Source organism: Pseudopipra pipra, chromosome 14 (assembly GCF_036250125.1).
Source record: "Pseudopipra pipra isolate bDixPip1 chromosome 14, bDixPip1.hap1, whole genome shotgun sequence".
NCBI classification, from domain to species: domain Eukaryota; kingdom Metazoa; phylum Chordata; class Aves; order Passeriformes; family Pipridae; genus Pseudopipra; species Pseudopipra pipra.
The window spans coordinates 2,942,133-2,969,634 of record NC_087562.1 but is presented as its reverse complement, the minus strand read 5'-3'; the positions used below and the strand labels follow the sequence as shown (position 1 = coordinate 2,969,634).

At 59.7% G+C, this 27,502-nt stretch overlaps 3 protein-coding genes across 3 annotated transcripts; 2 read left to right on the top strand and 1 right to left on the bottom strand.

The window, feature by feature from the left end:
• The first annotated feature begins 7,049 nt into the window (after window positions 1-7,049).
• CCDC102A (coiled-coil domain containing 102A) lies at window positions 7,050-13,470 on the top strand. Its single transcript, XM_064670884.1, has 9 exons — window positions 7,050-7,159; window positions 8,885-9,468; window positions 9,756-9,958; window positions 10,074-10,182; window positions 10,423-10,539; window positions 10,626-10,835; window positions 11,097-11,267; window positions 11,367-11,470; window positions 12,496-13,470. The coding sequence occupies exons 2-9, from the start codon at window positions 8,941-8,943 to the stop codon at window positions 12,620-12,622; spliced, it is 1,569 nt and encodes a 522-aa protein (XP_064526954.1). The 5' UTR covers window positions 7,050-7,159; window positions 8,885-8,940; the 3' UTR covers window positions 12,623-13,470.
• Window positions 13,471-13,870: 400 nt separating this feature from the next.
• DOK4 (docking protein 4) lies at window positions 13,871-19,306 on the top strand. The gene is made up of 9 exons (XM_064670877.1): window positions 13,871-13,960; window positions 15,004-15,213; window positions 16,073-16,180; window positions 16,461-16,575; window positions 16,672-16,791; window positions 16,874-17,063; window positions 17,350-17,488; window positions 17,578-17,701; window positions 17,796-19,306. The coding sequence occupies exons 2-9, from the start codon at window positions 15,148-15,150 to the stop codon at window positions 17,918-17,920; spliced, it is 987 nt and encodes a 328-aa protein (XP_064526947.1). The 5' UTR covers window positions 13,871-13,960; window positions 15,004-15,147; the 3' UTR covers window positions 17,921-19,306.
• Window positions 19,307-20,552: 1,246 nt separating this feature from the next.
• Window positions 20,553-27,488, bottom strand: POLR2C (RNA polymerase II subunit C). The gene is made up of 9 exons (XM_064670880.1): window positions 27,317-27,488; window positions 27,047-27,096; window positions 26,745-26,813; window positions 26,523-26,575; window positions 26,281-26,409; window positions 25,248-25,299; window positions 24,628-24,796; window positions 21,721-21,795; window positions 20,553-21,079 (listed from the first exon to the last, which is right to left on the bottom strand). Exons 1-9 carry the CDS (start codon window positions 27,400-27,402, stop codon window positions 20,935-20,937), a joined length of 828 nt encoding a protein of 275 aa, XP_064526950.1. The 5' UTR covers window positions 27,403-27,488; the 3' UTR covers window positions 20,553-20,934.
• Between the last annotated feature and the right edge of the window lie 14 nt (window positions 27,489-27,502).

Sequence of the window (27,502 nt, the reverse complement as noted above, 5' to 3'; positions counted from 1 at the left end):
GCCCCGGTACCAGCGGCCCCGCCCCGACCCCCCCGGCGGGCGGTGACTCAGCGGGGCGGGTCCGGGACTGGTGGCTTCGCACCGACCCCTCCGAGACCCCCCGAGATCTCTGCGGGGGCCGCGGGTCACCGCCCTCGGTCACGGCACCTGCCCAGTTCGGCTCAGCCCGGCTCGGTTCTGCGCGGCTCGGCACGGCTCAGCTCGGCTCAGCTCCGCTCGGCACGACAGTGTTCGGCTCGGCTCAGCCCGGCTGGGCTCGGCTCGGCTCAGTTCAGCGCCTCGCAGCCCAGCTCGGCCGAGACCCTCCTAGCTCGCTGCGGGGGCTGTGGGACCACCGCCCTCTGTCACAGCACCTGCTCGGCTCGGCTCGGCTCGGCTTGGGAGCACCGGGCTGGGATGACCGGGCTGGGAGAATCGGGCTACTTCACCCCTCCCGGCAGGCACCGGCACCAGGATGGGCTGGGGGACCTCGGCTGGGGAGAGCCGGGGGTGCCGTGTCCTGCCGCCCTTCAGCTGCGGGCTGGCGAGCATCCAAGGGCAGGCCGGAGCTGGAGGAGCCGGAGCCAGGCGGCTGCACGCCTGACTGCCAATGGGATTAAAAAATAACAATTAATGGGAAAGCAGCCGGGACACAGTGTCCCGGTGACCCCTGTCCCGCTCCCCGCAGGGAGCGAGGGAGGCAAGGAGCTGGGCAAGGAGCCCAGGCCCCAGGTGGGGGGTGCAAGGGAAGGTTCCCCCATGGAACCCCTAGAGCAGGTGGGCTGGGATGTGGGGTGTAGAGCCTGGATGCGACCACCGGGCTCCTGCCACACATCCCAAGGCTGGAGATGGGCACCCTGGCCCTGGCCGTCAGGTCCTGTTGGGAGCTGAGGTTGGATGCGTCGAGGCAGCAATGGGTGCTGTGGGAGTGGGTAAAGCTGCTGCTAAGCAGCGCCTGCATCCAGCCCTTTGTGTGCTCTGGGAAGCAGCCGGGCCCGGAGAAAGCCGAGACACAGGGAGCGGAGGGAGGAGGGTGGCGGGGAGGGCTCCGGGAAGTGCCCTGTGTAAATAGTTGCTCTTGCAGATATTTTTTTTCAGTGGCTTGAATGAGACTTTTCTTTCTGCAGGGGGAAGGGTGGAAATAACTTCCCTCTCCGGCAGAAAAGGTGATTGGACCTTGATCCATCACAACACAAGGATTGTGTCACCAGAGGTGCCATGGCTGCGCTGGGATCCCTGGAGCAGGGGGCATCCTGCACGCTTGCATCACCCCCCCAGCTCGGTTTAATTTCCAGCTCCAAGCCCTAAATTTCCCTGGCTCCCTCGGGACAAGGCTCCCATGGGAAGCAGCTCACGTGGCTGGACCGTGGCTAACTAGGCCGACCATGGCTAACACAGCCGCCTTTGAAGCCCGGCCGTCCCCACGCCTCGGGGAGCTGGGCCGGCTCTCAAAAGCACGCTCATGGCAGGCGGAGCCGCGGGAGCATCGCGGTGAGCCAAGCCTCCCACTGTGGGTCATCCCGACCGGCTCCTTCGGGAAACGCCATAAATCCACCTCCTGGGAATAACGCTGCTAAACCTAGCTGTGGCTCCTGCAGGATTAGGCTCTCCTGGGGAGGGGAATTAGGCGCAGCCCCCTCTTGCCAGTGAGAAAAGGACTTTTTTCTGCTTTTTATGGAACAAAGAGCCTTTTGTCTGCACTTGACGTTATCAGGAGTTATTTTTAGGTCAACGCCTGCACTTGTTGATGTTGTCTGGGATCATCTGTAAGTCGACAGGCCGTGCTGTGCCTTCAAAGACGCTGGCAGAGCACAGAGAGGGAGGAAATCCTTGTGTTGTCCCTTGCAAGGGACATTTGCCCTTGGGCACAGGCCAGCGGCAGCGCTCCCTCAGCCTGATAAGCGTTTATTGCTCAAGGTGGGGAATTCCTAAAAACCATAAAACTTCCCAAGAGTCCTAAAAGGTCCTAAACCTCTTAAAGCTCCTAAATATGCTTAAAGTTCCTAAAAGCACCTAAACCGCTTAAAAAACTCCTTAAAGCCTTAGAAGTTCCTAAAACCCCTAAAAGATCCTAAAATCCCTTTAAGTTCCTTAAAGTCCTGAAAATTCATAAAAGCCCCAATAGTTCCTAAACCCTTAAAAGCTCCTAAATATGCCTAAAGATCCTGCAAGCCCTAAAAGATCCTGCAAGCCCTAAAAGCTCCTAAATATGCTTAAAGTCTCTAAAAGCCTTAGGAGTTTCTAAACCCCTTAAAAGTTCCTGAAACCCCAAGAAGTTCCCCAAAAGCCCTGAAGTTCCTAAACCCCCTTCAATTTTCCAGCAGCCCTGAAAGCTCCAAAAGAACCTTAAAGTTTCCAAAACCTCCTAAATCTTCCTAAAAGCTCCTCAAGGCCCCGGTGCTGGCGGCAGACAGGCGGGAACGTGCTGGCAGAGTGGTGGGATGGGCAGACTCCGGCAGGAGAGGGCACGTCCCACCAGTCTGCTGCCAGACGAGGGGAGACAAGTGTGGGCAGGGGTGCCCTGGCACCGTCTGCAGCCAAGGGCTGTGCCAGCCCCACTGTCAAGCGGTGCCAGCCCCAGCCCGGGGTGCCCAGACCTCCCTTAAAGCCCCTTGGGAGCCCCATGGTGCTCCCAGTGAAGGTGTGACTGCGAGCAGGGCTCGGCCTTGCTCTGGCGGGTGGAGGAGGACGAGGATGAGGAAGCAGACGAGTGCTGGTGGGAGGGGATACCTGCAGATCTCTCATCCGAATCCGGTGAGCAATGTCAGGGCAGCTTTGGGAATCTCGGAGGATGGTGATCCCAGAGGATAGTCACTGCTGCCTGTGAGTGGCTGAGGGTGCTCGCGTTCCCCCGTTGCTGCTGCTCCGCCTCCCTCAGCCTTCCTCTTGGAAATACATCGGATGGGGAGATGGATCCCCCCTCCCCAAAGTCGGGGTTTCCTCTGTCAACAATAACAGCGACTCAGCAGGTGCCAGGGCTGTAAAACCCAACTGTAGGCAGAGCAATAAATATCCCGGATTATTTGTTTAGACTCGGCTTTGCAAATAAACTCCCAGTGATGTCAGGGGAATCTGGGGGAAAATTGGTCCCCGGAGGGTATCTGCACAAGTCCCAGGTGAGGATGGTCCCGCGAGATGCAGGAATCAGGCTCATCAGCTCCCTGGCAGCCAAGTCCCAAAGGCAGGTCCCAAAATGGAGCCAAGGTCTGCCCTGAAACTTCCATTTCTAAATAAATTCAGTGTTTTCCCCAGCTGCTTGTTTCCCAAAAATTTGGAGAATTTGCAATAATTCCACGGCTTTGTCCCTGGGGCCAGGGCTGGTTCTGGAGCCTGAAGGCACCATGGTGCAGCCAAGCCACCTTTCCTGGGGAAAAGAAGGACGGCACAACCCCTCCAGCAGCTGAGCACTGGCCTCCTGCCAGGTGAGGCGCCCAGGAAGTTGAATGGCATCATTTCTCCTTGGGAAGGTTACAGGGACTGGCTCCCCCTCCTGCCGGGAGCTAGGTTGAGCTGGCCCTGGCACCATGGCACTGGGGTGGTGGGAGGCTCGCTCCCAATCCGTGGTCCCAGGGGACCTCGGGGAGTGTGGCAGGGTGGGAAAAGGTCACCAGCAATGGGCTCAGCTCCCCAGGAACCAGCGTGTCCCACCAGTCTCCCCAACAGACTCAGCTCCCCGGAGACTACCCTGCCCCACGGGTGCTGTGTTCCCGCTGCCAGGAGCCAACCACCAACTGGTTGTTTTCCAAGCTCCACCGGATACCGGAACAAGGTGTGTGTGTTCGTGTACCGGCGCTGGTGCGTACTCAGGCACCGGCAGCCGGCGGGACTCACACCGCAAACCCCAAACTCTCGAGATGGGGAGAAGGGGCACGGGAGAAGTGCTGGGATGCGACTCTCCCACGGTGGGGCTCACGGGGGGAAAGTCGGGGCACTTGGCACCTCACCAAACCCCCAGGCTTCTTACTGAATAGCTGAAGTCACCCGGCGGAGCGGTGAGCCATGCACAGCTCATCGCCACGCGGCGAGATGTGAGCCGGGGGCACCGCGGTGCCCGGCGGGATGGAAGGAGGGGGCACACAGCCCCGGCGGGACGGGCTTTGTCCAGGCCGCCGGCGGGAGTAATGGGAACGCGGCAGCGCTGGCTGCTCTTTGTGCATGGAACAAAGAACAATAGCCAGCGGCTTCCTTTACTGCCCAGAAGCGGGAAGGAGCCAGAAAGGGACACGTCACTCAGCAGAGATGGGCAGTGTGTCATCCCGTGAGGCTGCCGGTGGTGCCCAGTCCCCTGCCACCGGACCTGGAATGGGCAGCACCAGCAAATGGCACCTCGCTGGCACACCCTCCAAGCTACAGCCGATGGGGACCCTGCTGTGACCACAGGCGGATTTGCCGTGCTGCGATGCTGCTCTGCATCCTGGTAGGCAGAGCAGGATGCCCAGCTCCAAAATCTCAGGCATCAGGAGAGGCAAAACCGCGGGTACAGTTCCAGGTGCAGCCCGGTGTATGGGGATGCACCAGGGGCTCAGGGGTGACTCGCCGCCCCCAGCAGATGGATTTAGTCCCTGCAGTTTGTCCTGGCTATTTATTTTCCATCGGCTGCATTGCTTAAACTCCAGCAAAGCGTCTTGTCACCTTGAGGAGCTCTGCTTAGGGTCTGCCTTCCTCAGTGAGAGCAGGGGGAAAGCCGAGTTATCGGTTCACTTACTCACTTTCCACACTTTCCTCCATGCTGGCACGTCCCCCGATGCCAAGACAAAGCCCTGCTTACCCATTTTCCCACCGCCCCAGAGCTGCAGGTGCCATCCATCCCTGCACTGGGTTTGGCGCCAGTGGGAGGGCTTTTGGTGAGGTGCTGTCGTGGGTGAAAACCCAGGGTCGCAAGGGAGTGTCACCACCTTACGGCCACACTTGCCAGCCCGCTGGCACCAAACGGATCAGAGAGATGTGCCTGGAGAGGCCCCGTTTTTCGCTGTCCCTTGTGAGATGCGCAGTGGCAGCTCCCCAAGGGGGGTCGGAGGACCCCTCCTGTCTGTCAGGGGGCTCTTCGGCACCGCTCACCGGCACCGCCGCAGTCCCGCATTGCCACCGGCCGGCCCTGCGCGAGCACATTCCCGAGCGGGGACCATTCCCGCGGTCCTCGTGCCATCTAGTGGGACCTGCACCAACGACACGGCGGAGCGTGGCCGCTCCGTGGCTCTGCCGGCCCAGGGGGGTCGGGGTGGCAGAGGGGGGCGGCGAGACCCCGGCCAGAGCCGCACGGCTCCCCCAGCAGTGGAGGAGACCCACGCCGGCAATTAAACGGCGCTTCTAATGAGAAGCAGCGGTCAGTGCTGGTCACCGACAGAGGGACCATGGGCAGGGGGCAACTGCAGTCCCCAGGGGACACAGGAGATGGAAGGAAGCTGCTTCAGGGGAATTTTAGTTTGGACATTAGGAAAAGGCTCTTCACTGAGAAGGCCGTCAGGCACAGGAACAGGCTCCCAGGCTCCCCAGGGAAGTGGTCATGGCATCAAGCCTGCCAGAGTTAAGGATTGCCTGGATGATGCTCTTAGTCATATGGTTTAGCTTCAGATTGTTCTGCAAGGAGCAGGGAGTTGGACTGGATGATCCTTATGGGTCCCTTCCAACTCAAAATAGCCTATGATTCTGTGATACCACATTTGATGCTATTGCAGAGCCAGAGTCCTCCATGCCACCCCCAGACACCACAGCACAGCTCCCCAGTGATGCCAGCTGGCCCAGCTGAAGGAATAAAGGTCTTTTTTTCCCCCTAAAATGGTTAGGTTTGCCCCAAAAGGCTTCTTCTTGTGCTCCAGGGGATGCTGGATCCAAATGCAGGGATGTGGCCACGTGCAGAAATGCAGGGAGCAGGGACAGCTCAGCCACATCAGTGCAGATCACGGGGCAGCACTGTCACCCTGTGCTTGCCCAGTGCCTGCAGCCACTCATGCAACAAGTCTCTAGGTCTCAGTTCATGATATGGGGCAACCATCTGCCTCTATATGACCCATCCCTAAGATGGGACCCCTTTGGGGACAGATTTAAGGGGGTTTGCTGGGCACAGCCAGGCACCCTGGGTCAGACTGGAAACTCAGAGCTGGAGGAGAAGGGTACCAGGAGAATGGCCACAGACATGGGTCACTGGCCACATCCTTAGGTGACAAGCCTCAGGCCAAGGAGGTTTGATTTTTGCAAGGGTAAACCCCAGAAATCCCAGGATGCTGCAATGCATCCCCGAGCCTGCTGGTGTCACCAAGACACGAACGTCCGAGCAAACAGCAAAGACACATTTGGAAAAAACTTCGCCGGTTTTAGTGCTGGGAGCGGGTTAAAGCCCCAGCCGAGCACCCGCAGCTCTGGCCAAACCGCCTGCAAAATCGCTTCACCGTCTGCAAGTGAAGGCGCCGCTTCCCCTGGCACAAAACGCTGGGATAGGGGCGTGGGAGAGCAAAGCATCCCCCGCCTCCAGCTTTTTGGGGTTGTTTCCAGCACAAAAATTCCAGGCTTGGAAAGAACATGCACAGGCATTTAAATTTTTCCTTTAATTTGATTTGGTTTCCCCTGTTCTGCTTGATCCTGGGGTAGAAAAAGGTGTTGGCGCCCCACGGCATCAATTCCACATCCCGTGGGACACAAATCCTCTTGGCCGCTAGTATTTCCCAATTTGATGAAAGCATAGAGCAAAGGGGAAAAGGCAGGGGGGAATGGTGTTTTGGGGCTTTCTGCTTGTGGAGCCGGAGGGAGCCAGCACCGCTACGTGTGAGGGTGCAGCGGGCAGTCCTGCGTGGCCACCGGGGACGCGCTCACCCGTGGGGACACTCGAGTGGCTACGTCTTGTCCCCCGCCGCTCCCCCACCTAGGCACCCGCTCCCTGGTGCAGCCCAGAAACACCCACGGGCAAGACCCCCGCGGGCGAACAGCCACCTACAGGCGTGTGCGAGCACCCACTGCCGACACGCGTGCAGCCCCCGAGCGCGGCCCCCCCGCCAGTGCCACGGGGCAGGACACGCAGCGCGGCCCGGGACCGGCCCCCGGGCGCGGGCGGGGGGCGGGAGCGGCGGCGGGAGGAGGAGGAGGGGGAAGAGGAGGAGGAGACTCGGCCGCAGCGCCCCGGCCCGCGCGGGCCGCCCGCACCTCCCGCACCGCCCGCACCGCCCGCACCGCCGCGGTGCCGACACCGGTGGGTGAGGGACCGGGCCGGGCCGGGCGGCACCGGGCGGGCGGGCGGGCGGCGGCACCGGCGGCACCGGGAAACTTGCGGGAAACTTTGGCGGGGGAGGGGCCGCGCCGGGCCGGGCCGGGCCGCGGAGGGGCCGGGCGGGGCCATACCGAGCCGGGCGGGGCCGGGCCGAGCGATGCTGGGGGGTCCCGGCCGTGCCGGGCCGGACCGGGAGGAATTCCCGAGTACCGGAGGAATGCGGCGGCTCCCGCCGCCCGGGCCGCGGCGGATGAGTGACAGAGCCCGCGGCCAGTGGGGAGGCGCGGGGGGCGGTCGGTCCCGCCCCCGCCGGGACCCCGCGGGGAGGATGCGGGGGGAGTCCGCGATCCGCGCGTGCCGGTGATCCACGCGTGGTTCCTGTGGCTGTTCCTGGAGTGTTTGGGATCCATGCACACTCCCCGCGGGTGCTCCGGGTGTGTCTGTGCTCCCCGCGGGTGTTCCAGGGGTTTCCGCGATCCACGCGTGATCCCCGGGGGTGTTTCATGAGTGTCTGTGATCCACACGTGCTCTCCGTGGGTGTTTTAGGGGTGCCCTGGATCCATGCGCGCTCCCCGTGGGTGTTGCAGGGGTGCCCGGGATCCACGTGTGCTCCCCCGTGGGTGCTGCATGGTTGCCGGTGCTCCACACATAGTTCCGTGGGTGTTGCGTGGGTGCCTGTGCTCCATCTGTGCTCCCGTGGGTGCTGCTGGTGCCGGATCCTGCCAGTGCCTGGGATTCCTCCGGGAGCAGCCCGGAGAGCTCAGGCCTGGGCTTGCCTCTGAGTTTTAGCAAAACTTCACCATTTCAGCAAATATCACTGGAGAAATTAATTTTTTTTCTCCTGTGCAAAGCCCAGAACTGTCATCGGCTTCTGCTCCCGCTGCTCCTGCACCGGCTCTCCCAGCCCGACTGGATTTGGTGGCAGGTCTGGGCTGCACCGTCCCAAAAACCTGCCGGAGCTGCGGGCAGCCACAGCTGGACCCTGTACTTATCCCATTAGGGCGCGCGGCAGCCTCCCATTGAGGTTTCCTGGGGCGGTTTGCCTGCCTGGCCGCGCCGGGATGTGAGGTCCGTGGTGGGATGTGAGGTCCGTGCCAGGATGTGAGGTCCACACTGGGATGGAGACGCTCTGGCCCTTTGTTGAGGCATCACTGGAGAGCACATTCAGCGGCCTCGGTGCACAAGTCCTGCCCCCACGGCAGCTCAGGCTGTCCTTCCGGAGCTGTTCCTGCCTCGCTGGCACTGGATCCAGGCTGTAACCTCTGCTGGAGCTGTTGGGGTGCAGCCGAGTCCCCCCACCCCAGCAGCAGGGACAGTCTTGGAAGCTTGCAGATGACGTCATAGGATGACCTCATGCAGATGACGTCACCCAAATAACATGTAGATGTCTTCCCTCTGGTGTGCTGGCAGAGGTGCCATGTGCCTGGCTGTGCCGGCTGTAGTGCCAAATTGCAACTAGGTGCCAGTGGCTGGGCAGTGGGCTGCGGTCCTCACTGGGGGCCTCACTGGGGTCTTTGTTGAGGACCTGGCTGGGGTCATTTCCAGGGATCCAGCTGGGGACATTGACCTCACCAGGGTCCATGCCTGGAACCACTCAGAGTGCCATCCCCCAAAACCAGGGACTGTGCCCCTGCCCCCACTTCCCTCCGGCTACCAACTGTGGCCCCTCAGTCCCCCAGTCCCCCTGATCCCTCCTGTCTCCCGCAGGTCCCCGGGCGCAGACGCTGCCGACGGTGACAGCCATGCCCTAGGGAAGCCCCACCATGAGCCAAAGCGGGGCCTCACGCCTGGCCGGCTCCCCGCCGCTGCCGGGGGGCTCACTGCTGGCCCTGCTGGCCCCCGAGTCCTCCCCGTCCCCCCCCAGCGGGACGCCCTCTCCGGGGCCCCCACCGGCGTTGCTGGAAGGGGACTGGGAAGGGCGGGAAGAGCTGCGGCTGCGGGAGCTGGAGGAGGCGCGGGCGCGGGCGGCCCAGATGGAGAAGACGATGCGCTGGTGGTCGGACTGCACGGCCAACTGGCGCGAGAAGTGGAGCAAGGTGAGAGCCGAGCGCAACCGGGCGCGCGAGGAGGTGCGGCAGCTGCGGCATCGCCTGGAGGCCCTCACCAAGGAGCTGGCCAGCCTGCGCCGCGACCGGGACCGCGACCGCGACCGGCCCGAGGAGCGCCCGCCGCCGCCACGGCCACAGCCCAGCCCCGGCAATCCTCCTGCCACCGACGGGGCGGAGGGGGACGCCGGCCCTGAGCACGAGCCTGTGCGGGACGTGGGGGCTGAGGTGCCCCAAAAAGGCAAGGTGAGGGTGGCAGGCTGTCCGGGGCCGACAGGGGAGCTCCCCATCCCCATCACCCACCCATGTGCACCCTCAAACCACCACTGCCTGCCCTGCAAAGGTGGGCAGTGTGGGGGGGACTACTCCTGGATTAGCGTGGGGAGTGTCAGACCCCTCAGAGCAGCACAGGGAGGGCAATGGAGGGAGGGATGCTCTTGGTTATGGGGGGAGGGCTGGGAGCTGTAGGTGCTGGGAAGCCAGGGCTGCCCCCTCACCCTGTTCCCTGTGTTGGGCCACCCACGGCGCCACAGGAGCTGGAGCTGATGGAAAACATCTTGACGAGCAAGCAGGACGAGAGCTGGGAGCAGCGGGGCCCCCGGGCCTCCTTCAGCCGCCAGGAACGGAGCCGCCTGCTCTGGGAGGATGTCAGCGTCATGGAGGAGGATGCCACCAAAGTCACCGCCCTGAAGCTGAGGCTGGATGAGTCCCAAAAAGTGCTGCTCAAGGAGCGGGAGTGAGTGCTTGGGGCATCATCCTTGTATGCTGCCAGCCAATCCCAGCCTGGTCCCCGCTGGGATGGGATGTCCCATGGGGTCCTGCTGGCTGTCACAAGCATTGCCTCTCCCCAGGGACAAACTGGCGCTCAGCAAGAACATTGAGAAGCTGGAGGGCGAGCTCAGCCAGTGGAAGATCAAGTATGAGGAGCTCAACAAGAACAAGCAGGAGGTGATGAAGCAGGTGAGCAAGGTGCCTGGGGAGCAGGGGTGCCCGGGGGGGTGGCACGTCCTCATGGTTGCACATGGTGGCCCACAGCCACCTCCCCAACTGCAGGGTGCTCATTAAGGGTCTTCGTTAGTGCTACTGAGCCAGTGGATCCATCTGCAGAGATTGGGTGGGTGGGTGGGTGGGTGCAGTCAGGGTTCAGGTGGTGGAAGGTGGGTGCTCACTGTCCACCTGGGGTGCTGTGTCCCCCCACAGCTCAATATCCTGAAGGAGATCCACCAGGATGAGCTGGGGCGCATCTCTGAGGACCTGGAGGATGAGCTGGGCGCTCGATCCAGCATGGACAAGAAACTGGCCGAGCTGCGTGCGGAGGTGAGGCCAAACCCCAACACGGGGGGCAAAGGGAGCGGCGAGGGGTGTCCCTGCTGCCCCCCGGCCACCCCATGTCCCTGTCCCAGATGGAGCGGCTGCAGGCAGAGAACGCAGCCGAGTGGGGCCGTCGGGAGCGGCTGGAGACAGAGAAGCTCAACCTGGAGCGGGAGAACAAGAAGCTGCGGGCACAGATCGAGGACCTGGAGGAGGTGCTGGCTCGCAAGCGGCGCCAGACAGCCAGTGCCCTGGACACCGACCTCAAAACCATCCAGGCCGAGCTCTTCGAGAAGAACAAGGTGCCATGGGGGTGGTCCTGGCCCCCACTACTGCATCCCTGGGTGACCCTGTCATGGGGCTCAGCATCCCCAAGGACTCCCTCAAGCCCAAACTCTGCCACCACCCTTCACCTAAGGAATGGTGGTGACCCCGTCCTTGCTCCATCGGCTCCTGGGTCATGGGATGGGGCAATGGGAGAGGTCCCTGGGGAGGGAGAAGGGGGCATTCAGTGGTGGGAGTGGCTCTCCCCTGCTCAGCCCCCTGCCCCATGCCCACCACAGGAGCTGGCCGACCTGAAGCACATCCACACCAAGCTGAAGAAGCAGTACCAGGAGAAGATGGCAGAGCTGGCCCACGCCAACCGCCGCGTGGAGCAGCACGAGGCAGAGGTGAAGAAGCTGCGCCTGAGGGTGGAGGAGCTGAAGAAGGAGCTGGCCCAAGCTGAGGATGAGGTGGGGAAGCTTGTGCTGGTGGAGGGGGTTGAGATGGGCGGGTCTGCTCCCTTCATGCCTTCGTGGCTGCTGACGGCACCATCCCATCCCATCCCACAGCTGGATGAGGCCCACAACCAGACGCGGAAGCTGCAGCGGTCGCTGGATGAGCAGACAGAGCAGAGTGAGAGCTTCCAAGTGCAGCTGGAGCATCTGCAGTCCCGGTGAGCAGGGGCTGGGTGGGATGCTGTGGGGACCAGCAAGGACTCGTGGGTGGGGTGATGTTCTCCTTACCACCATCCCTGAACCAGCATCTGCCTGGTTGAACCCCCGGCTAAGCATGGCCAAAGTGCCTCTGACATCCTCGGAAGGAGCACAGCCATCCTCAGAGCAGCCTTCACCCCACTGCAAGCTGGATGGCATTCCCCTCCCAGTTAAACCAGCACAAGGCTGCCCAGAGACTGGTACAGTCCAGTTTCACTCTGCTTAGGGTTGCACCCGCCAGTATCCAGGGCCAGGGCAGGATCCAAGCATCCCACACCAGTTTGGGGAGGTGGGAGCTGAGGTTTATTGCCCTTAAAAACTTTCCCTGGCCCTGCTTCACCTCTCCAGCAGTAAAAAGCTGAAATGGCCGTGGGATCAATGCCGTGGTTCCGGGAGGCACTGAGGAGGGGTGTTTATAATCATCCTTTATTTTATTTGGACATCTGCATTAAATCATGGAGGAATAATGGAGGCTTCGTCACCACCCCCTCGCAGCCTCGCCATGTACTCGTCCCTAAATAATTCATGCTTTCCAGTAAAATGCAGTGGATGGTTTGGATCTCACTGGATCCTGGGCCTTTGGATTTCAAATTTGCTTCATAAATTTTCCTTTGATGAATTTTCACGCAAGGGCGAGTGAGGAGCTAAAAATCACCACAGGCTCCCGGGAACGGGGACTTCCTGGGGATTTTGGGGGGATCCTCATTTTAGGGGGACGACTCCTCCCAGCTCAGCACTCCTATGTGGCTCTGAGCAGCACAGTGGTGTCCAGCCCTGGAGGAGTTTAACCTGTGCCGAGCACCATCCACAGCTCCTGTTCGTTGTGCTGGAGGGTCCAGCCCCAGGCAGGGGGAGCTGATCCTGCACCCAGAGTTTGGTGGGAGCGGCAGGAGGGAGGCCCCCCGGGGTGCAGCCACGCTGTAGGGGTGCAGCCATGCTGTAGGGGTGCAGGGGGACGGGCTCAGCTGTGGCTGTCCCTCGGCAGGCTGCGGCGGCAGCAGAGCACTCCGCTCTTCGGCAAGATGCGCAGCACCCGCTTCGGCCCCGACGACGCCGGGGACGGCACCAGTGACCCCGACGAGGACGAGGACCTGCAGATCCAGGTGCCCTAGAGCCCAGGGCCAGTGCCGCTGCTATGGGGACATCCCACATCCGTCCTCTGCGCTCGAGTGAACGTGTCACCGTGGGGCCCAGCCGTGAGGCGACCCTCGTATACATGGGAAAACTGAGGCACGGAGCGGTGGGGAGGAACTTGCCCAGGGACGCTCCAAACCCGCTGCCTCTCGGACAGTACTGGATGCCCCTTCAGCCACCAGCAACTCCTGGAACACAAATGTGGCCCCCAAAGCCAGTGTCACTGAGCAGCCCAGGAGGCGGAGGCACAGGCAGAGAGAGGCACTGAGCCCGGCATCCACAACGCCTTCCTGCCCACTTTTTTTTATATATATTATATATATGTATGTATTTGTATATGATTTTTTTTATTATAAATACAGAGCCCAGAGGGGCCCAGGCTCTGGTGGTGGAGTGAGCTGCTGTGTCTGTCCCCACTTGGGAGCAAGGGTTGGGAGGGGACACATCAAGGATGGATGTTTCTCCACTAGCTACAGCCCACCACTGCCATCCCTGTCCCCATGCCTGGGGACCAGCCCAGGGTGTGGGTAAAGCCCATCCCTGGGCCTGTGCAGCAAGGAGTGCTCACCCATGGGTGCAGGGGAGCTCCCCTGTGGGTTCAGGGCTTTCACCAGTGGATGCAGAGGTGCTGACCTGTGGGTGCAGGGTTGCTGACCCTGGGGAGGTGCAGAGGTGCTGACCCAGGGGTGAAGGGATGTTCCCATGTGGGTGCTGACCACCCTAGCCCAGCCCAGCCTCCACAGCCCACCCGCACAGCTCAGGGCCTTGGGGGCTTTGGAGGAGCTCAGACACAACCTTATTAAAAATTAATATTTCGGTGAGCTAATCCCCTCGCTCTGCCTTTTAATTGATTGGCTAAAAGCGCGGCTCTTTGCTGCTCACAGGGTTTTTTTAATGCCCTTTTATTTCTAGCAATCATTCATATTTTTATGGCCCAACAAGTGAGGCTGCGGGGGGGGGAGGGTGGTGCCTTTGGGCAGTTTTAGTGAGGGCGCCCTGGAAAAGAGTTTGGGGGGCACAGAGGGCAGGGACAGGGATGAGGAGACAGGATGATGAGCTCGGCAAGAGGCCGCCGCCGCCGCCGCCCGTCAGTCGCCGCAGGGTGTTCACTCTGAAGCCTAATGATGGAAACCTCTTTGCAGGGCGGCCGGTTGTGGCTCTGGTTGGGCAGCCCGGGGGGGTGAAGGGGGGGGTACCGGGCCGGGGGGTGGGGCCTGGAGGGGCGTGGCCGGGGCGGGCGTGGCCGCGCGGCTCCGGGGCTCGGAGCTCGCAGCGCCGCGGAGGCTCCGGCGGGGCCGCCCGCAAAGGGGAGCCCGGTAAGGGGGGCGACCGGGGGGGCAACGGTGGCGAGCGGAGGGGGTGACACCCGGCGGGGCTTGACCGAGGTTCGGGGTGACAGGTGTCGGGGGCACCAGGTGGGGAGGTGACAGCGGCGGGTGGGACGTGCCGGTGGGAGACCCGGGCGTGATGGAGGGGTCGGCCGGGGACCGCGTGTGGGGGTGCCGAGGTGACAGGTCGGGGAGGGGGGCAGGAGGTGCCCTTCAGCATCTCTGAGTTCCCTCGGGGTGTTCATGTGCGTGGGGTGGGGGTGATGGGGGTGAGGGTGATGGGGGGGATTTACCCCTCAAAGGCGAGCTCTGCCCCCGGCCTCTCTCGGGGCAGAGGGGGGTCCCCAAGGTGCGGTCCCAGGTGGATCCTTCTTGGTGCTGGGCTTTGGACACCAGGACGTCACTGACACGGAGGAGCATCCCCGGGGATGGCCCCATCCCGTTTCCTGGGTTACTGCCTTCTACATGGGACTTCTCCAGCTGGGAAAGGAACCCAGTCCCCACCTGGTCCCACCTCTAGGGGCTGGAGGAAGCAGCAGGGACCAGTCTGAGCAAGGCCGAGCTCGTGGCAGGGCTGGAGGGAGGCTGGATTATAGCGAGGGGTGCGAGACTGGGAGCTGAGGTCCCTTTGGCACCCGGCACCAGGGCCAAAACACCTCGCACCAGAGCTGGCCTGGCCAACAGGGGGTTGTTAACACCGAACCCCACTGGTGCCCGGCGGCAGGGGACATGTTGCTGCCCAAGCGAGCAGCCTGGAAGGAAGGAGGGGCAGTGCGGGAAGGTGATGGAGACCTGTGGGCGAGGTCCGGTGTGGGTGTCTCCCGGGACACATGTTGGAGCTGGTGCCAGGCCTGTGTGTGTCGGCCTGGCTCCACCGTGCTGGCAGGGGTTAACACCGGACTGTTCCACTCGGATGGTTCAGGCAGAGAAGGGAGGAGGAAGAGGAGGAGGAGGAGTAGGACAGGAAGGAGGAGGAGGAGGAGGGGGAGGAGGAAGATGTCACCCGTCGATCTGTCATTTCTCTTTTCCAGCCAGGATGGGGGACACTGCTAGCGCCGAGCTGGGCCGGTGGTGAGAGAGGAGGGGTACAGAGGAAGAGGATGGAGAGGGGGAGGCAAAGGTGAAGGCAGCCCCCCCCCAAAAAAAAAAATCCCCCACCCCATCGAGCCATCGCCATGGCGACGAATTTTAACGACATCATCAAGCAGGGCTATGTGAGGATGAAGAGCAAGAAGCTGGGGGTGAGTGGGGGTTTTGGGGAATGGGGGGCGTCGTGGGGGACACCCGTGGATTTGGGGTGTTGGTTTCCATGCGAGGTGACGAGGCCGGGTCCCTCCTGCGGGTCCCTCTTGTGGCATCCAGTGCCCCTGGTTTTGGGTTGAACAAGAAGCATTTTGGGAGCTGTGGTGGCGGGGGAGTGCAGGGGGGGCAGGGACAGGCCACTTGTTGGTATCCAAATCATCCAGCAGCCCCAGGGGTCCAGATCCTGCAACCGGTCAGATCCTGCACCGAGTTCACCTGTCCCAAATCATAGAGGGCTTGGGGACGTCCGTGAGCCCTCCCTGCCCCCCATGCCTCAGTTTCCCTCCACACGCAGTTTGGCATCGGGGATGCCCCACCCCGGAAGGTTGGGGAGGGTGCTGCTGGGTGCCAATTAGGGTGGTGTTGAATTGCAGCACCCATAGGTGGGGGGTCAGGGGGTTCGGTCGCCTGCCTCCATCGCTGGGAGCCGGCAGCAGCGAGCATGCTGGGTAATTTCATGCTAATTAGGGAGAACAAAGAGGGAGCGGGCTCGAGGGGGGGGACATGCTTGGGGACGATGGCCCCACCACCCCCTGAGGCAGGGGCTGCGGGAGAGGGGACGGCGAGATGCCAGGACAGGAGTCCCCTTGGGAGCTTTGTCTATGTTCATTAATTAAGCGCTGTAATTAGCACTGGCAGAGGGGTGGGGGCGGATGATGGCAGCCCCAGGTTATCCCCCTCCCCAGCATACCCTCCTGTTCTCAGGCCCAGCAGGGTCAGCAGAAGCAGGCACAGGTCCTGGGGATGGGGGCATGGGGCAGGGGGGGGACGGGGACCCCCACGCTCTGTGTCCGGCAGATCTACCGGCGCTGCTGGCTGGTCTTCAGGAAATCCTCCAGCAAAGGGCCCCAGCGCCTGGAGAAGTACCCGGATGAGAAGTCTGCATGCCTGCGAGGGTGCCCCAAGGTGAGGGGGTCTGCTGCAGGGGTGCTGGGGTGCTCCCCACTGCGGGGGGCCCCGTGCCAGACCACGTCCCTCCTTGCCTCAGCTTGCTGGGTGGCTGTTGCCCCATGTGGTCCAGTGGGATGGAGCTGGGTCTGGGTGCAGCAGGGAACATGGTCTGGGTGCAGCATCTGGAGTCTGGGTGCTGCAGGGGCCAGGGTGTGGGTGCAGGAGTTGACAGGGTCTGGGAGCACAGCAGGGCTCTGGGTGCAACCCTCAGTGTTGCCCCCCACCTCCCCTGCAGGTCACTGAGATCAGCAACGTCAAGTGCATCACCCGGCTGCCCAAGGAGACCAAGAGACAGGCCGTGGCCATCGTTTTCACCGACGACTCCGCCCGGACCTTCACCTGCGACTCAGGTACGGGGCAGCGCCCACAGATGCCGGGCTGAGGGTGCTGGGTGAGGCACCCTGGCTTGGCCAGGGTCGCCCAGGGGCTGCCGTGGTGCCTTGCAGAGCTGGAGGCGGAGGAGTGGTACAAGACGCTGTCAGTGGAGTGCCTGGGCGCCCGCCTGAACGACATCAGCCTGGGGGAGCCCGACCTGCTGGCGCCCGGCGTGCAGTGCGAGCAGACGGGTGAGCGTGGCGCGGGGCTCCACCCCGCTGCGCTGCACCCCCCACGGATTATTTTATTTTATGTTTTTTTCCCCGTCTCCAGACCGGTTCAACGTGTTCCTCCTCCCCTGCCCCAACCTGGACATTTACGGCGAGTGCAAGCTGCAGATCACCCATGAAAACATCTACCTCTGGGACACGCACAACCCCCGGGTGAAGCTGGTCTCCTGGCCCCTCTGCTCCCTGCGCCGCTACGGCCGCGACGCCACCCGCTTCACCTTCGAGGCCGGGCGGTGAGATGTCACCCTTGCCAGGAGGGGGATCAATGCTGCATGCCTTCATCCAGCTGGATGCTCCAGGAGATGGCACTGCTGCCATCACCACAGGGCAGGCCTGAGGCTGGGGTGATGGCCACGGCCTGCATAGGGTGCCCCAAGGCGGGGGGCGTTTGGAGCTGGGTCTAGTCCCAGCTCAACACCATGAAGGGACAGCTCTAACAGCATGGGAAGCCGGGCCAGCTGCCACCTGGGGTGGGTTTTGTTTATCACCCTGGTGACGTTCCATGCCCCATCCCTGCAGGATGTGCGACGCAGGGGAAGGTCTCTACACCTTCCAGACGCAGGAGGGTGAGCAGATCTACCAGCGCGTGCACAGTGCCACGTTGGCCATCGCTGAGCAGCACAAGAGGGTCCTGCTGGAGATGGAGAAGAATGTCAGGGTGAGCTCCAGCCCACCCCATGGTGGGGCACAGCAGGGGGAGACTCAGGGGGCCCTGTGTCACCCTTCTCCCTCTCTCATCCACCACAGCTGCTGAACAAAGGCACTGAGCACTTCTCCTACCCTTGCACCCCCACCACCATGCTGCCCCGCAGCGCCTACTGGCACCACATCACCGGCTCCCAGAACATGGCTGAGTCCTCCAGCTATGCCGGTGAGTGTCCCTGCTCCCCTGCCAAGGAGCTGCTGCTCCTCCAGCCCCCATGGCATTCCCAACCAGCTGAGCCCACCCTCTGCTTTGTCCCCAGGGGAGGTGTATGCGGGCGCCCAGGCCAGCTCGGACACCGACCTCCTCAACAGGTTCATCTTGCTGAAGCCAAAGTCCTCCAAAAGCGACAAGCCTGAAAGCAGGGAGCCCACATCATCCCCGTGAGCTGGTGGGCGGGGGAACTGGGGCAAGGGTCCCCTTTTTCCTCCCCAGAGGGTGGTAAGGACGCAGGCAGCCACCCCTCAGAATCCCCAGGAGACCTTGGCACCTCCATGCCAAGACCTTGGGGAGGAGGCGCTGGCTCGCACCCTGGCGTTAGTGGAGGTGACAGCTGGATCAGCCTTGACTGACTTCAAATATATATTGAATATCTGTATTGTAAGAGATATTTCCTTCTCACACAAATGCAAATGTGGTGGCTGCCGAAGAGCCCTCGGGCAGATGCTCAGAGGTTTTTGACTCTTGGGGATCCTGCTGGGAGGTGAAGAGAAGTGTGGGGGAGGGGGGTCAAGAAGTTCAGAGTGTTTTCTGCAAGGCAGGAAGGCTGGAGCATCACCCTGCCACGGGCACGGAGCAGCGCCGGAGGATGCGGCTGTGCCAGGCTGATGGTGCAGGGTCCCACCCTCCCGTGAAGAGTGGGGTGCTCCTGGGGACACCCTGCCACCCCTGAGCTGATTTTTGCACTTCAAGCTGTTTAAACTCGCTGTAGAATTGAGATGTCTCAGGAGAAACTGGTTTTCCTTCCAGGGGGTTTGGGTGGGTGAGCAGCCGGGCAGGGCCAAGCTCCCCAGTTTCCCCCACCCCAGCACCCCTCACTCCTCCAGCCACAGCCGTGTGCCCCCACTGTGCCCCTGGTTTATCTGCTGGTGGGCAACCCCGGGACTGGTTTTGGCCAGTAGCATCTGTCTCTCGAGGGGCAGCTTTGTGGATATAGGAAGTCCCAGGGCAGAGAAGCTCATGCCAATGAGGGGAGAGCTGCATTCCTCTGTGCATTCCCATAGCCCTCACTCCCCCCTCACCCACTGGGTACCAGCCCTTGCCCGGGGGGAACTGGGCTTTATGTGCTGAACTCAAAAGCAATTGATTTTTTTCTAGTTCTATTTATTGACCTCCTTTAGAAGGGCTATCTTTTTATTGCCGTGAAAACCTTGTTGTTTCTTTGGAGTCTTCTTTCTGTCTGGGTTGGATGGTTAGTGGTTTTCTTTCTGCCCTTTAAAGCTCCAGGTCCATGTGTTGGGCACGGGGAGTGTTGTGATGTGGGAACCTGTGGTCTGTAAATACTGTGTCTTGGGATTGGTGTAGCTTGTGGCTGAGGCTGGGGGAATGTTGGGACAGAGAAGGGCCACTCCCTGCAGCACGGCCGAGCACGGAGGGGCTCGTTGGACCCCAGCACTGCCTGGCAGCACGTCCTCCCCTGGGTGAGAGGTGTAATTTGCTCTCTTTTCCTGGCTACACACCTCATCTGGAAAAGATGTAACATTTGTTACCAAAAATGTTTTGGTTTTCTGTTTTTTAAGGAGTTGCTCAATGAATAAACAACCCTTATCCACATCCACCCTTCCTGTTTGTCTGTTCCATCCGAGCGCGCTCGGGAAGCGCAAGTGGGAGTAGTGCCTGCCAGGGAGAAAAATGCTGATGGGGGGAGATTTCCTGAGGCTCCTGGCAGCAAGCTTGGCTCAGAGCTTTGTTCTGCCTCCAGCCATGGCCAGGACACTTCAAGTGAAGCCCTAAAACCGCTGGGATAGGGAGAAGGGTGGAGCGAGTTGCCACTCTCCATCAAGCAACCCTGAGTGAAACAGGATGCCAGCGCTCCATTGTTATCCCTTCCCTCCAGCCACCCGAAGCTCCAGGGACGTGCCAGGGCAGTGGTGGCTTCAAGTCCCCAGGTGAAGGAGTTTCAAACCATGTCATCTTCCAGCTCTCCCAGAGTTGCCAGGCAAGTTATCCATGCCATGACTGCCTGGCAGTGCTGGCCTCACGGTGAGACAGCCATGCCAGCTGACACAGTGCTCCCTCCAGGAACAGGCAAGGACATGGAAGCAGCAGCCCAGCCACAGCAGCTTTTCCATGGAGGGGGAGGCAGTGCTGACACAGGCTGCTCTCTCCAGCTCAGCATGACCCTGTCACCACTCCCTGAGCTATCCCCATGCCCCATGTCAGGGGCACACATGCCTTCCCTTCCCTCCCAGCCCCCATGGCACAGAAGTGGCAGGTCTCTCCAGGAAAGTATCACTGAGAAGCTCATCCCAAGCCATGCTGGACACTGATGGAGGGGAGGAGAAGGGGTGACCCAGGTCATTGCTGGAGCCTTTAAGCCACTGCCAGAGGGGTCAGGGTATGAGACCTGCACCAGGCTCAAGCCCAGCACATCCTTGGGGCTGTGGGCACACTGGAAGGCATCATCCACGGTCATTCCTGACAGACCCCCTGCCACCCAGCTCCTCACAGAAAGGTTATACACATAGAGGGGTGTGTGTACAGCTCCAAAGGAGTCTGTAAGTACAGCTTTGCCTGCCTGACCCAGCTGGGCTCCCCTGCAGCGCTGCCTTCTGCAGCATCTTGCCCACCCCGGCTTCAAACATCTGCTTCGAACACGGCGCTGGCTGAGCGAACGCTGGGCTGCCTGCGGGAGGGGTGCTGCTCTCCTCGGGAGATAATGTCACGAGCAGCCATCAGCATCAGCAAGCAGTGCTCCCTCCAAAGCACATCTCATTAAGTTAATGCCTATTGGAGAGAAGTAAATGATGTGACATCTCCTCCTGCAGCCCCGGCCGAGCTTTCAGGGATGACAGAAAAATGTGGGGGTAAGGCTTTATTCAGCACAGTGAGGAATGGACATGTAAATAAGGTAGGGTTGTGTAACCAATGTACACGCTTCCCAATCCCAAACACCACGTGGCCAGAATCCAAAACCAGAACCAAAACTCTGGGATCAGTTGGAGACAAAGCCTGTCCTAGCGAAGATGCTCACTGATTGATTCCCTTCCCGTTTTACCCTACACAACACAATGGCTTTCCCTGGAAAGCAAGCTCAGGGAAGAGGCATCACCAACTAGCAGAGCTGGGCCAGGAAAGGCAGAGGGAGATGGGGAGGTAAAAGCCTCTCCCCAGATCACGGCCAGGCAGAGGCAAGGACCTGCTCCATCGCTCACACCTCAGCACTCTCTTGCAGAGCTATCTCAGTTAATAGTGAGGACGTCGCTCTGAATCTCGTGGCTCAGCTGGGTCTGGAGGTCGCTCAGTTTCTTCTTCAGGCCGGACAGTGCGGACAGAACGATGGTCTCCGGGCGCAGGGAACCACAGGACTCCACATTGTAATAGAACCTGAGGTTACAGATCAAGGGGTTAAGTCACCGCCTGCTCCGCACGCACGTGCAAGCCCAGAGTGCAGGCACAGAGCAGTTCCAGCCCATCCCTACCCACCGCAGGGAGATCTGCCGGAATTCCAACCATCAGCATCATTCACCTCCCAACCAGGCAACAGCCAGCACTGTCCCTCTACAACTGTCACACCAACACTCACAACTTTACAGGCTGCAAGACCATTTCTGGGATTGATTTCTGTTCAGCACCATGACCTGAGAGCCAGCAATGAGCCCCGTGCCAGGGAGTAAGGCTGGCTGAGCCACTTCTGCAGTGCAAATAACACCAGCAATCAGAGCACAACACACACACAGGTGAATAAATGCCCTAAGCCACCTTCCCCCACAGGCCTCACACTTCACCAAGTGTGCACTACCCTATCTGGCAACACGAGCTCAGGGGAGCTGTCTATTATCTCCCAGAGGGAAAAACCTGCCAGATCTGGGCATATCACCAGGTGACTCCAATCCTGCTCTGTTTTTCAGCTCCCTGGGCTGGCAACTTCAGCACAGAGTGGACGCTCTTCTATTAATAAGAGCAGATGAGATGCACCCAACCAGTCCCCCCACCCTCCAGCTGTGGCAGTGCATTCAGCTCCCTACCTCTCTGGCTTCCCATTGGGGTCATAGGGAGCCTGAGCATCCTCGTCGTCGATCTCCGAGTACTCACTCTTGGGCCTGGAACCAGAGAGCAGGAGAGGTTAGCACAGAGCCCCTGCTCTGGCCTGGCCCCACAGAGCCCAGGCACTCAGTTTGGCCCCAGAGAATGAGCAAGGGGCTCATGCCCAGCACACAACAGGATGCTCAGCACACATCAAGTCCCAGAAAAATGCTCAGTCCCACATTGCCCTTCCTGGCTCCTCATTAATGCCACAGAGTCACCCAGCAGTGCTGGAGGAGGGGGACCAGCCCTGCTCTGCCCAAACACAGCAAGCCCAGTGCAGGTGCTCAGAGTGAAGGGATGTCAATGCCTGAAGGGACTGTCTATGGAGCCTGGATGCTTTTACAGAGTAATGGACCTTGTGTTATCTTTTCTTTCCCCTTTCCACTAGGCCAGGAAAGCACCAGAGCACCCCAGAGCTCAAGTCTGTAAAGCACAGCTGAGGTGGGAAAGCACAGCTGGCTTCGACCCAGCAGGAAAGAACCTCCTGTACCTCAAACACCATCTGCATCAGTGAGCTCCATCCTGATGTCCTGCACCTCCACTCCTCTACTAAAATCACTGCAATACCCATGCATCAGTTAGTCAAACACATCTTTCTACCCACTGCACTCCTTGGTTTATAGAGCACCATATCAGAGAGACTCTGTGGGAGCACTTAATCTGTGTAAGAAAACCCAAAGCCTTGAGCTGTCTGAAAAGCCAGCACAGAAAATCCCGTGCCCACCAAGGTCTCCTGCTGGCCTTCCTCTGCCCCAGCAATGCTCAGAAATGCTGATCCCAGCACCCTGTCATCAGCTGCCTGAAATAAAACTGCATTTCTCAAACAAACCCTCTGCCTGTACAAACCACTGAAAGAGATAAAAGTGTTAATGGAGCTGGGACTTCTCACGACTTGCAGAACCACTCATGACTGAAACAGAGCAGAGGTTTCCACCACCAAGGCAGCTGTTTGGAAAGTCCAGCTGCATGCCAGTGCTCTGCCAACAGCCTCAAAAAGCAATTAGCATGAAAAACTAAACCAAAAATCCTAGCTAGCCTTGGAGAGCAGAAGCCTTTGGCTCTGTATTGTCTTCACAGCAAGGTCAGATGAACTTGGAAAGACAGATGTATCATCATGGAACTGGCAGCTACAACGTCAATCTTCCTTTCATATTTTTCCAACTTTTACATATATTTTGTCAAGAACTCCTCAGAAACTGTTGTATACCACACCAGATTCCTAAAGATGCAGCTCAACCTGCCACCAAACAAAAGAACCTCCACTAGCAGCTGCCTTGGGCCACCCAGCCAGGAAGCACCACATTGCCGAGGTGCATGAGGTACATGTGCTCAGCTGGGGCTGTTCTCAGTGACACCAACATTTCCCAAAGGCCACGCTCTCCAAAAGCCACACTGTGACATTCCCCATCTGAAAAGGCAGCAAAGCCAATGATACCTCAGCCTGCCTGGCACCCCACTGTCCCACTCAAAGCAGCATTCCAAATCTGTCACTTCATCAGTGTCACAGACTTACGATCCAGCACTGCAGAAATTAAACCAAGGAATTTTTACAGCACCAACATGAAGCTTAAAACTATTTCAAATCCCAATTTGAAATTCCATATCCATTCTTGTTTCTCAAGCATCCGATCTATCACTCAGACAGTCAACTAAATTTTGGGGCAATTTATCTGCCATAAATCATCTGGAAACTTCAAAACTGTCCAGTTCCATCCCCCAAACTGCTGGTGACAAAGGACAGGCCGGCACATCAACTCTTGTGACATGCTCCTGACCACAAGACTGTCAAGCAGCACCCTCAGTTGTGGTCAACCAGCCTCTCACAGACCTTCCCCCTGACAGCCTGGTCTGCAGCTGGCAGTTCCCTAAGTGCACCTTCAGTCCAATGCACACAGATCATCAAGGCTGAGGAAAATGCCCATTTCCAGAACTCCAGCATTACCTGCCAGCCTGGTTCTTACTGCACTGCCCTGACGAGGTGCTGAAGGAGCCAAACGCCTGGCACGTCCCATTCCACCCAGACTGACTGATCTGGGCCCACAGAGCCCATCAAAGCCAAGCGGGGTTCGCTCCTTCCACCCATGAAACAGGGCTGGGATGGCTGCGGGCAGGCTGTTAGGGATTCACCTGCAACTCCACCCTTGGTGACAAAAGGCTTCCCAAGCCTCCCAAGTGCAAACTGAGCAGCACAGGATCTCCCTGACAGGTCTAGAGCAGAAAGCCACTGGCAATAGGCTGAGGTGTGAAATCAGGGCTGAACTGCACTTCTGGGAAGCTTGTTCAGGGACAGCTAATTTAGCAAGGGACGGTGTAAGGCCATGCCTTGTGATGGGTTCGAACACCAGGCTCAAAGCAGAGAGTGAGGAGGTACAACAGCCCCACTACCTGCCTGCTACTGCTTGCAGCCATTTGCAGAGTCAAATGTGGCAGCACAGGGTCTGGCAGTCAGAGGAGAACCCACCGAGCCCCTTCTGCTGCTCAGCCTCCCCTCCAGCTGCAGCTCTGCTCAGGGTTTATGGATCTGTTCCTTCCTCAGACTTTACCCTGACTTACACACCACTTGCACAGGGGAGAAAAAAATGAGCAACAAGCGTTGGAAAAGAGCACCAAAGGCAGGCAAATCAGCAATGATGGTACACAAAAGAGAATAAGAGGTGACCACAAACCAGTCCACCTTGTATGCAGCTGAAAACAAGTGACTGGCCAATGCAGGAGCAGAGTCTGTGCAAAAAGAAGTGATACACCCACCATCGCTTACTGACCCAAATCATCCCCAGGGTCGAAATGTAAGTTGTTGCCTGCTGGAAAACCTTTTCCAGTGCCTCCAGACAGACAGTGGGACATACCACTCCTCTGGTTTGGGGTACACCGTGTGCCTCAGCGCGTTGTCTGGGTCGTACTCGAAGGCCACGCCCGCCGTGGGGTTCCACTTGGCGTGCTCCTTCCCAAAGCCCTTCTTGGCGTAGGCTCGCAGCCGGAGCTCCTGGCCCTTCCGCAGCTTCACGATGAGGATGTCTGCAAAAGCACACACCCATCAGCCTGAGAAGGCTGCAGGGGAGAAAGCAGTCTGCAGGATCACACCATGGCAAAGGCAGGGATTTCTGGTGCCCAGGGTTTGCTTGGATTCTTAGAGGGGCTGTGTCCCCAGAGCAGGTAAGGAAAAAGGAGCTGCACAGGCCCCCAGGGAACAGTGGAAAGCAAACCATTTCACCTTTTTGCTGTCTCTGAGCTCTCACAAGGAGACAGAAGCACCCTCTGACAGAGGACTTTAGTTCTGGGGACAAGCTGTAAGTGCCATTAAGACAAAATGTTACCCCACTGATGCAGTGATGCCAGTGGCTCTGAAGTGTCAGATTTACAGCTGCCTTATGGTTACACAGCTAGTAAATGAAAAATGAGTTCAAAGAACCCCCCAAAAAAGTTAATTTCCTCCTCCAGTTCTTATTCTCAGTGACCTGCCACTCACCATCCTGCTCCACGTAGTCATTGGGGTCGTTGTCTCTGCTCCGAGATGTCACCTGCAGCAGCAGAACGAAAGCAAGCAAATTAATGACAAAATCAGCTTTCCTCTCCACATCAAATACCAGTTGTCTACAAAAGTTAGAGATGGTGGAGAACCCCTCTAGAGTGATTTACAGCAACAAACCCAGCCCACCCCATTTAATGGAATTTGGGGCAATTCAGGTATGTGAGGTCCCCCCAATGGCCTGCTCATCTCCTGAGCTGCTCTCTCCACAGGATGGAGTGCATTCCAGCCCAGCCCAGCACATCTGCTTTGTTCCCAAAGTCACTCCCACAACTGCTGTAGGTGACACAGAGCACTCACAGCACCTCAGCCAAACCAAGTAAGAGACAGTGGGCTCCAGCTGGGCTTTAACCAGGCAGACACTGTCACCAGGCAGCAGGAGCAGCCCCAGGATGTGGTGACATCCAGATGTGGCCTCAACAGTGTATAAAATCATTTTCTGTAAGTCCCTTTGCATCTGTCCCACCAAACCTCCACAAGGTGACTGTGCAGGAGCTGTTTGGCAGCGGTGCTCTGGCCAGGGCTCCTCACACCTTGCTGAGCTGGGAGCCAAGAACCAGCAAAACAGAGGCCTCAGGTTGCTGCCAAGGGGCTGACCTTGTCCAAGCCTCAGCAGCACACGGGCAGAAGGCAGTGGCATAGCAGCAGGACACAGGCACACACACACTTGGGGTGTTCAAGGTGAGATGAAGAGGCAACACTAAAGCCTCTTGAGAGTTTGGGATGAGGGGTGCAGGATGAGGCCATACTGCTTTGGATGCCATCAGACAGCAAGGACAACACTGCAAAGACGAGGAGGGCACTGGCACTGCTTCTGCAGGTATTCCTGCTTTGCTCTCCCTCTGCAGTTCAGGTGGAGCTTTAGGCAACGTGAAACGTGCTCAAAGGGCATTGCTTTGTCCACATTCCACGTGTTTGCTACCCTGGCCACAGCAGGGATGTAGAGAGGGACAAGCAGAGGGGTGGCACTGACCGGAATGACCCGGGGGTTGTTGGAGATGAGGTCGCGGGACGTGACGTGACGGGTCTGGTCCTCGTTGCAGCGAACGTCCAGGGTGAACTCCACGGAGCACTCGGGGCAGAACTCGTCACACGTACAGTCCTGGGACACACACACAGATTGAGACCTTTGTGTAAGAAACTGCTGGTGCTTCCCATGGGATCAGACACCCACCACCACCAAGACAAGCCCCCACGACATCTCGCTTGACTCACTCTGGAATATTGCATCTTATCTACAATGTCATCGCTGGTGAGAGGGATGAGGCCTGTGGGAAGAAGGAAATCAGGGGATCTCTGAGTGAAGCCACAAGAGCTCCTGACTTTCCTGTCAAGACAGGTGGAGGAACAGCAGTCTGCTGACAAAGGTGTTTCAGCATCTTTGGACTGATTTCACCCACAACCCACTCTCATCTGCCCCCCATGCCCAGCACTCACCCAGCCTGTGTGCAATGAACTCATCGTGGAGCACAGAGGAGTTGGCATCTATCTGGACCCAGTCGATGGCTGCAGGGAGGAGAAAGCCACAGAGAAACAATGACATGAGGAAAAAGTAAAACGGTTTGTGAGGGCATAGGAAACATTACAGAGACACACTGAGACAGCACACACAGCGCACGGGACTGGCTGAACACGGCTAAGGAGAGCTGAGAGCAGACAGGAGGTGCGGGAGAACACGGAGGGGAAGCTATGGGAGCCACCGGGAGAGTAGCCCGGGGGACCGTGACCACGGGCCGTACCTATGGTGGGGACTTCAGCGATGAACACTCTTCGAATGGAATTTGCCACCCTGAGGGAGGGAAACGCCTCTGTTTAGGCACGAGGGGGCGTGGAGCAGTGGGCCGGGGCCGCTGCGGGGCTTGGCCTCGGACACGCCGCCCGGCCGCACCGCGGGTGCCCCGCGGCCGGGGCGCGATCCCCGCGGGGAGGCCGGGCCTGGGGGCCGCCCCCGGGAGCCCCCGCGGCCGCTTCACCGCCGGGCCCGCCCGCCCGCCCGGCCCGGTGCTCACGCCAGGTCCGTGTTCTCGATGATGAACTTGACGTTCTCGTCCGTCAGCTCGGTGATGCGCACGGTGGGCTGGTTGGCGTACGGCATGGCCGCCCGGTCCCGGACCCGCTCCCCGGCCCGATCCCGCTCCCGGCCCCGCTCCCGCCCGGTCCGTCCCCGCCCCGCTCCCCCCCGGCCCCGGTGCTCC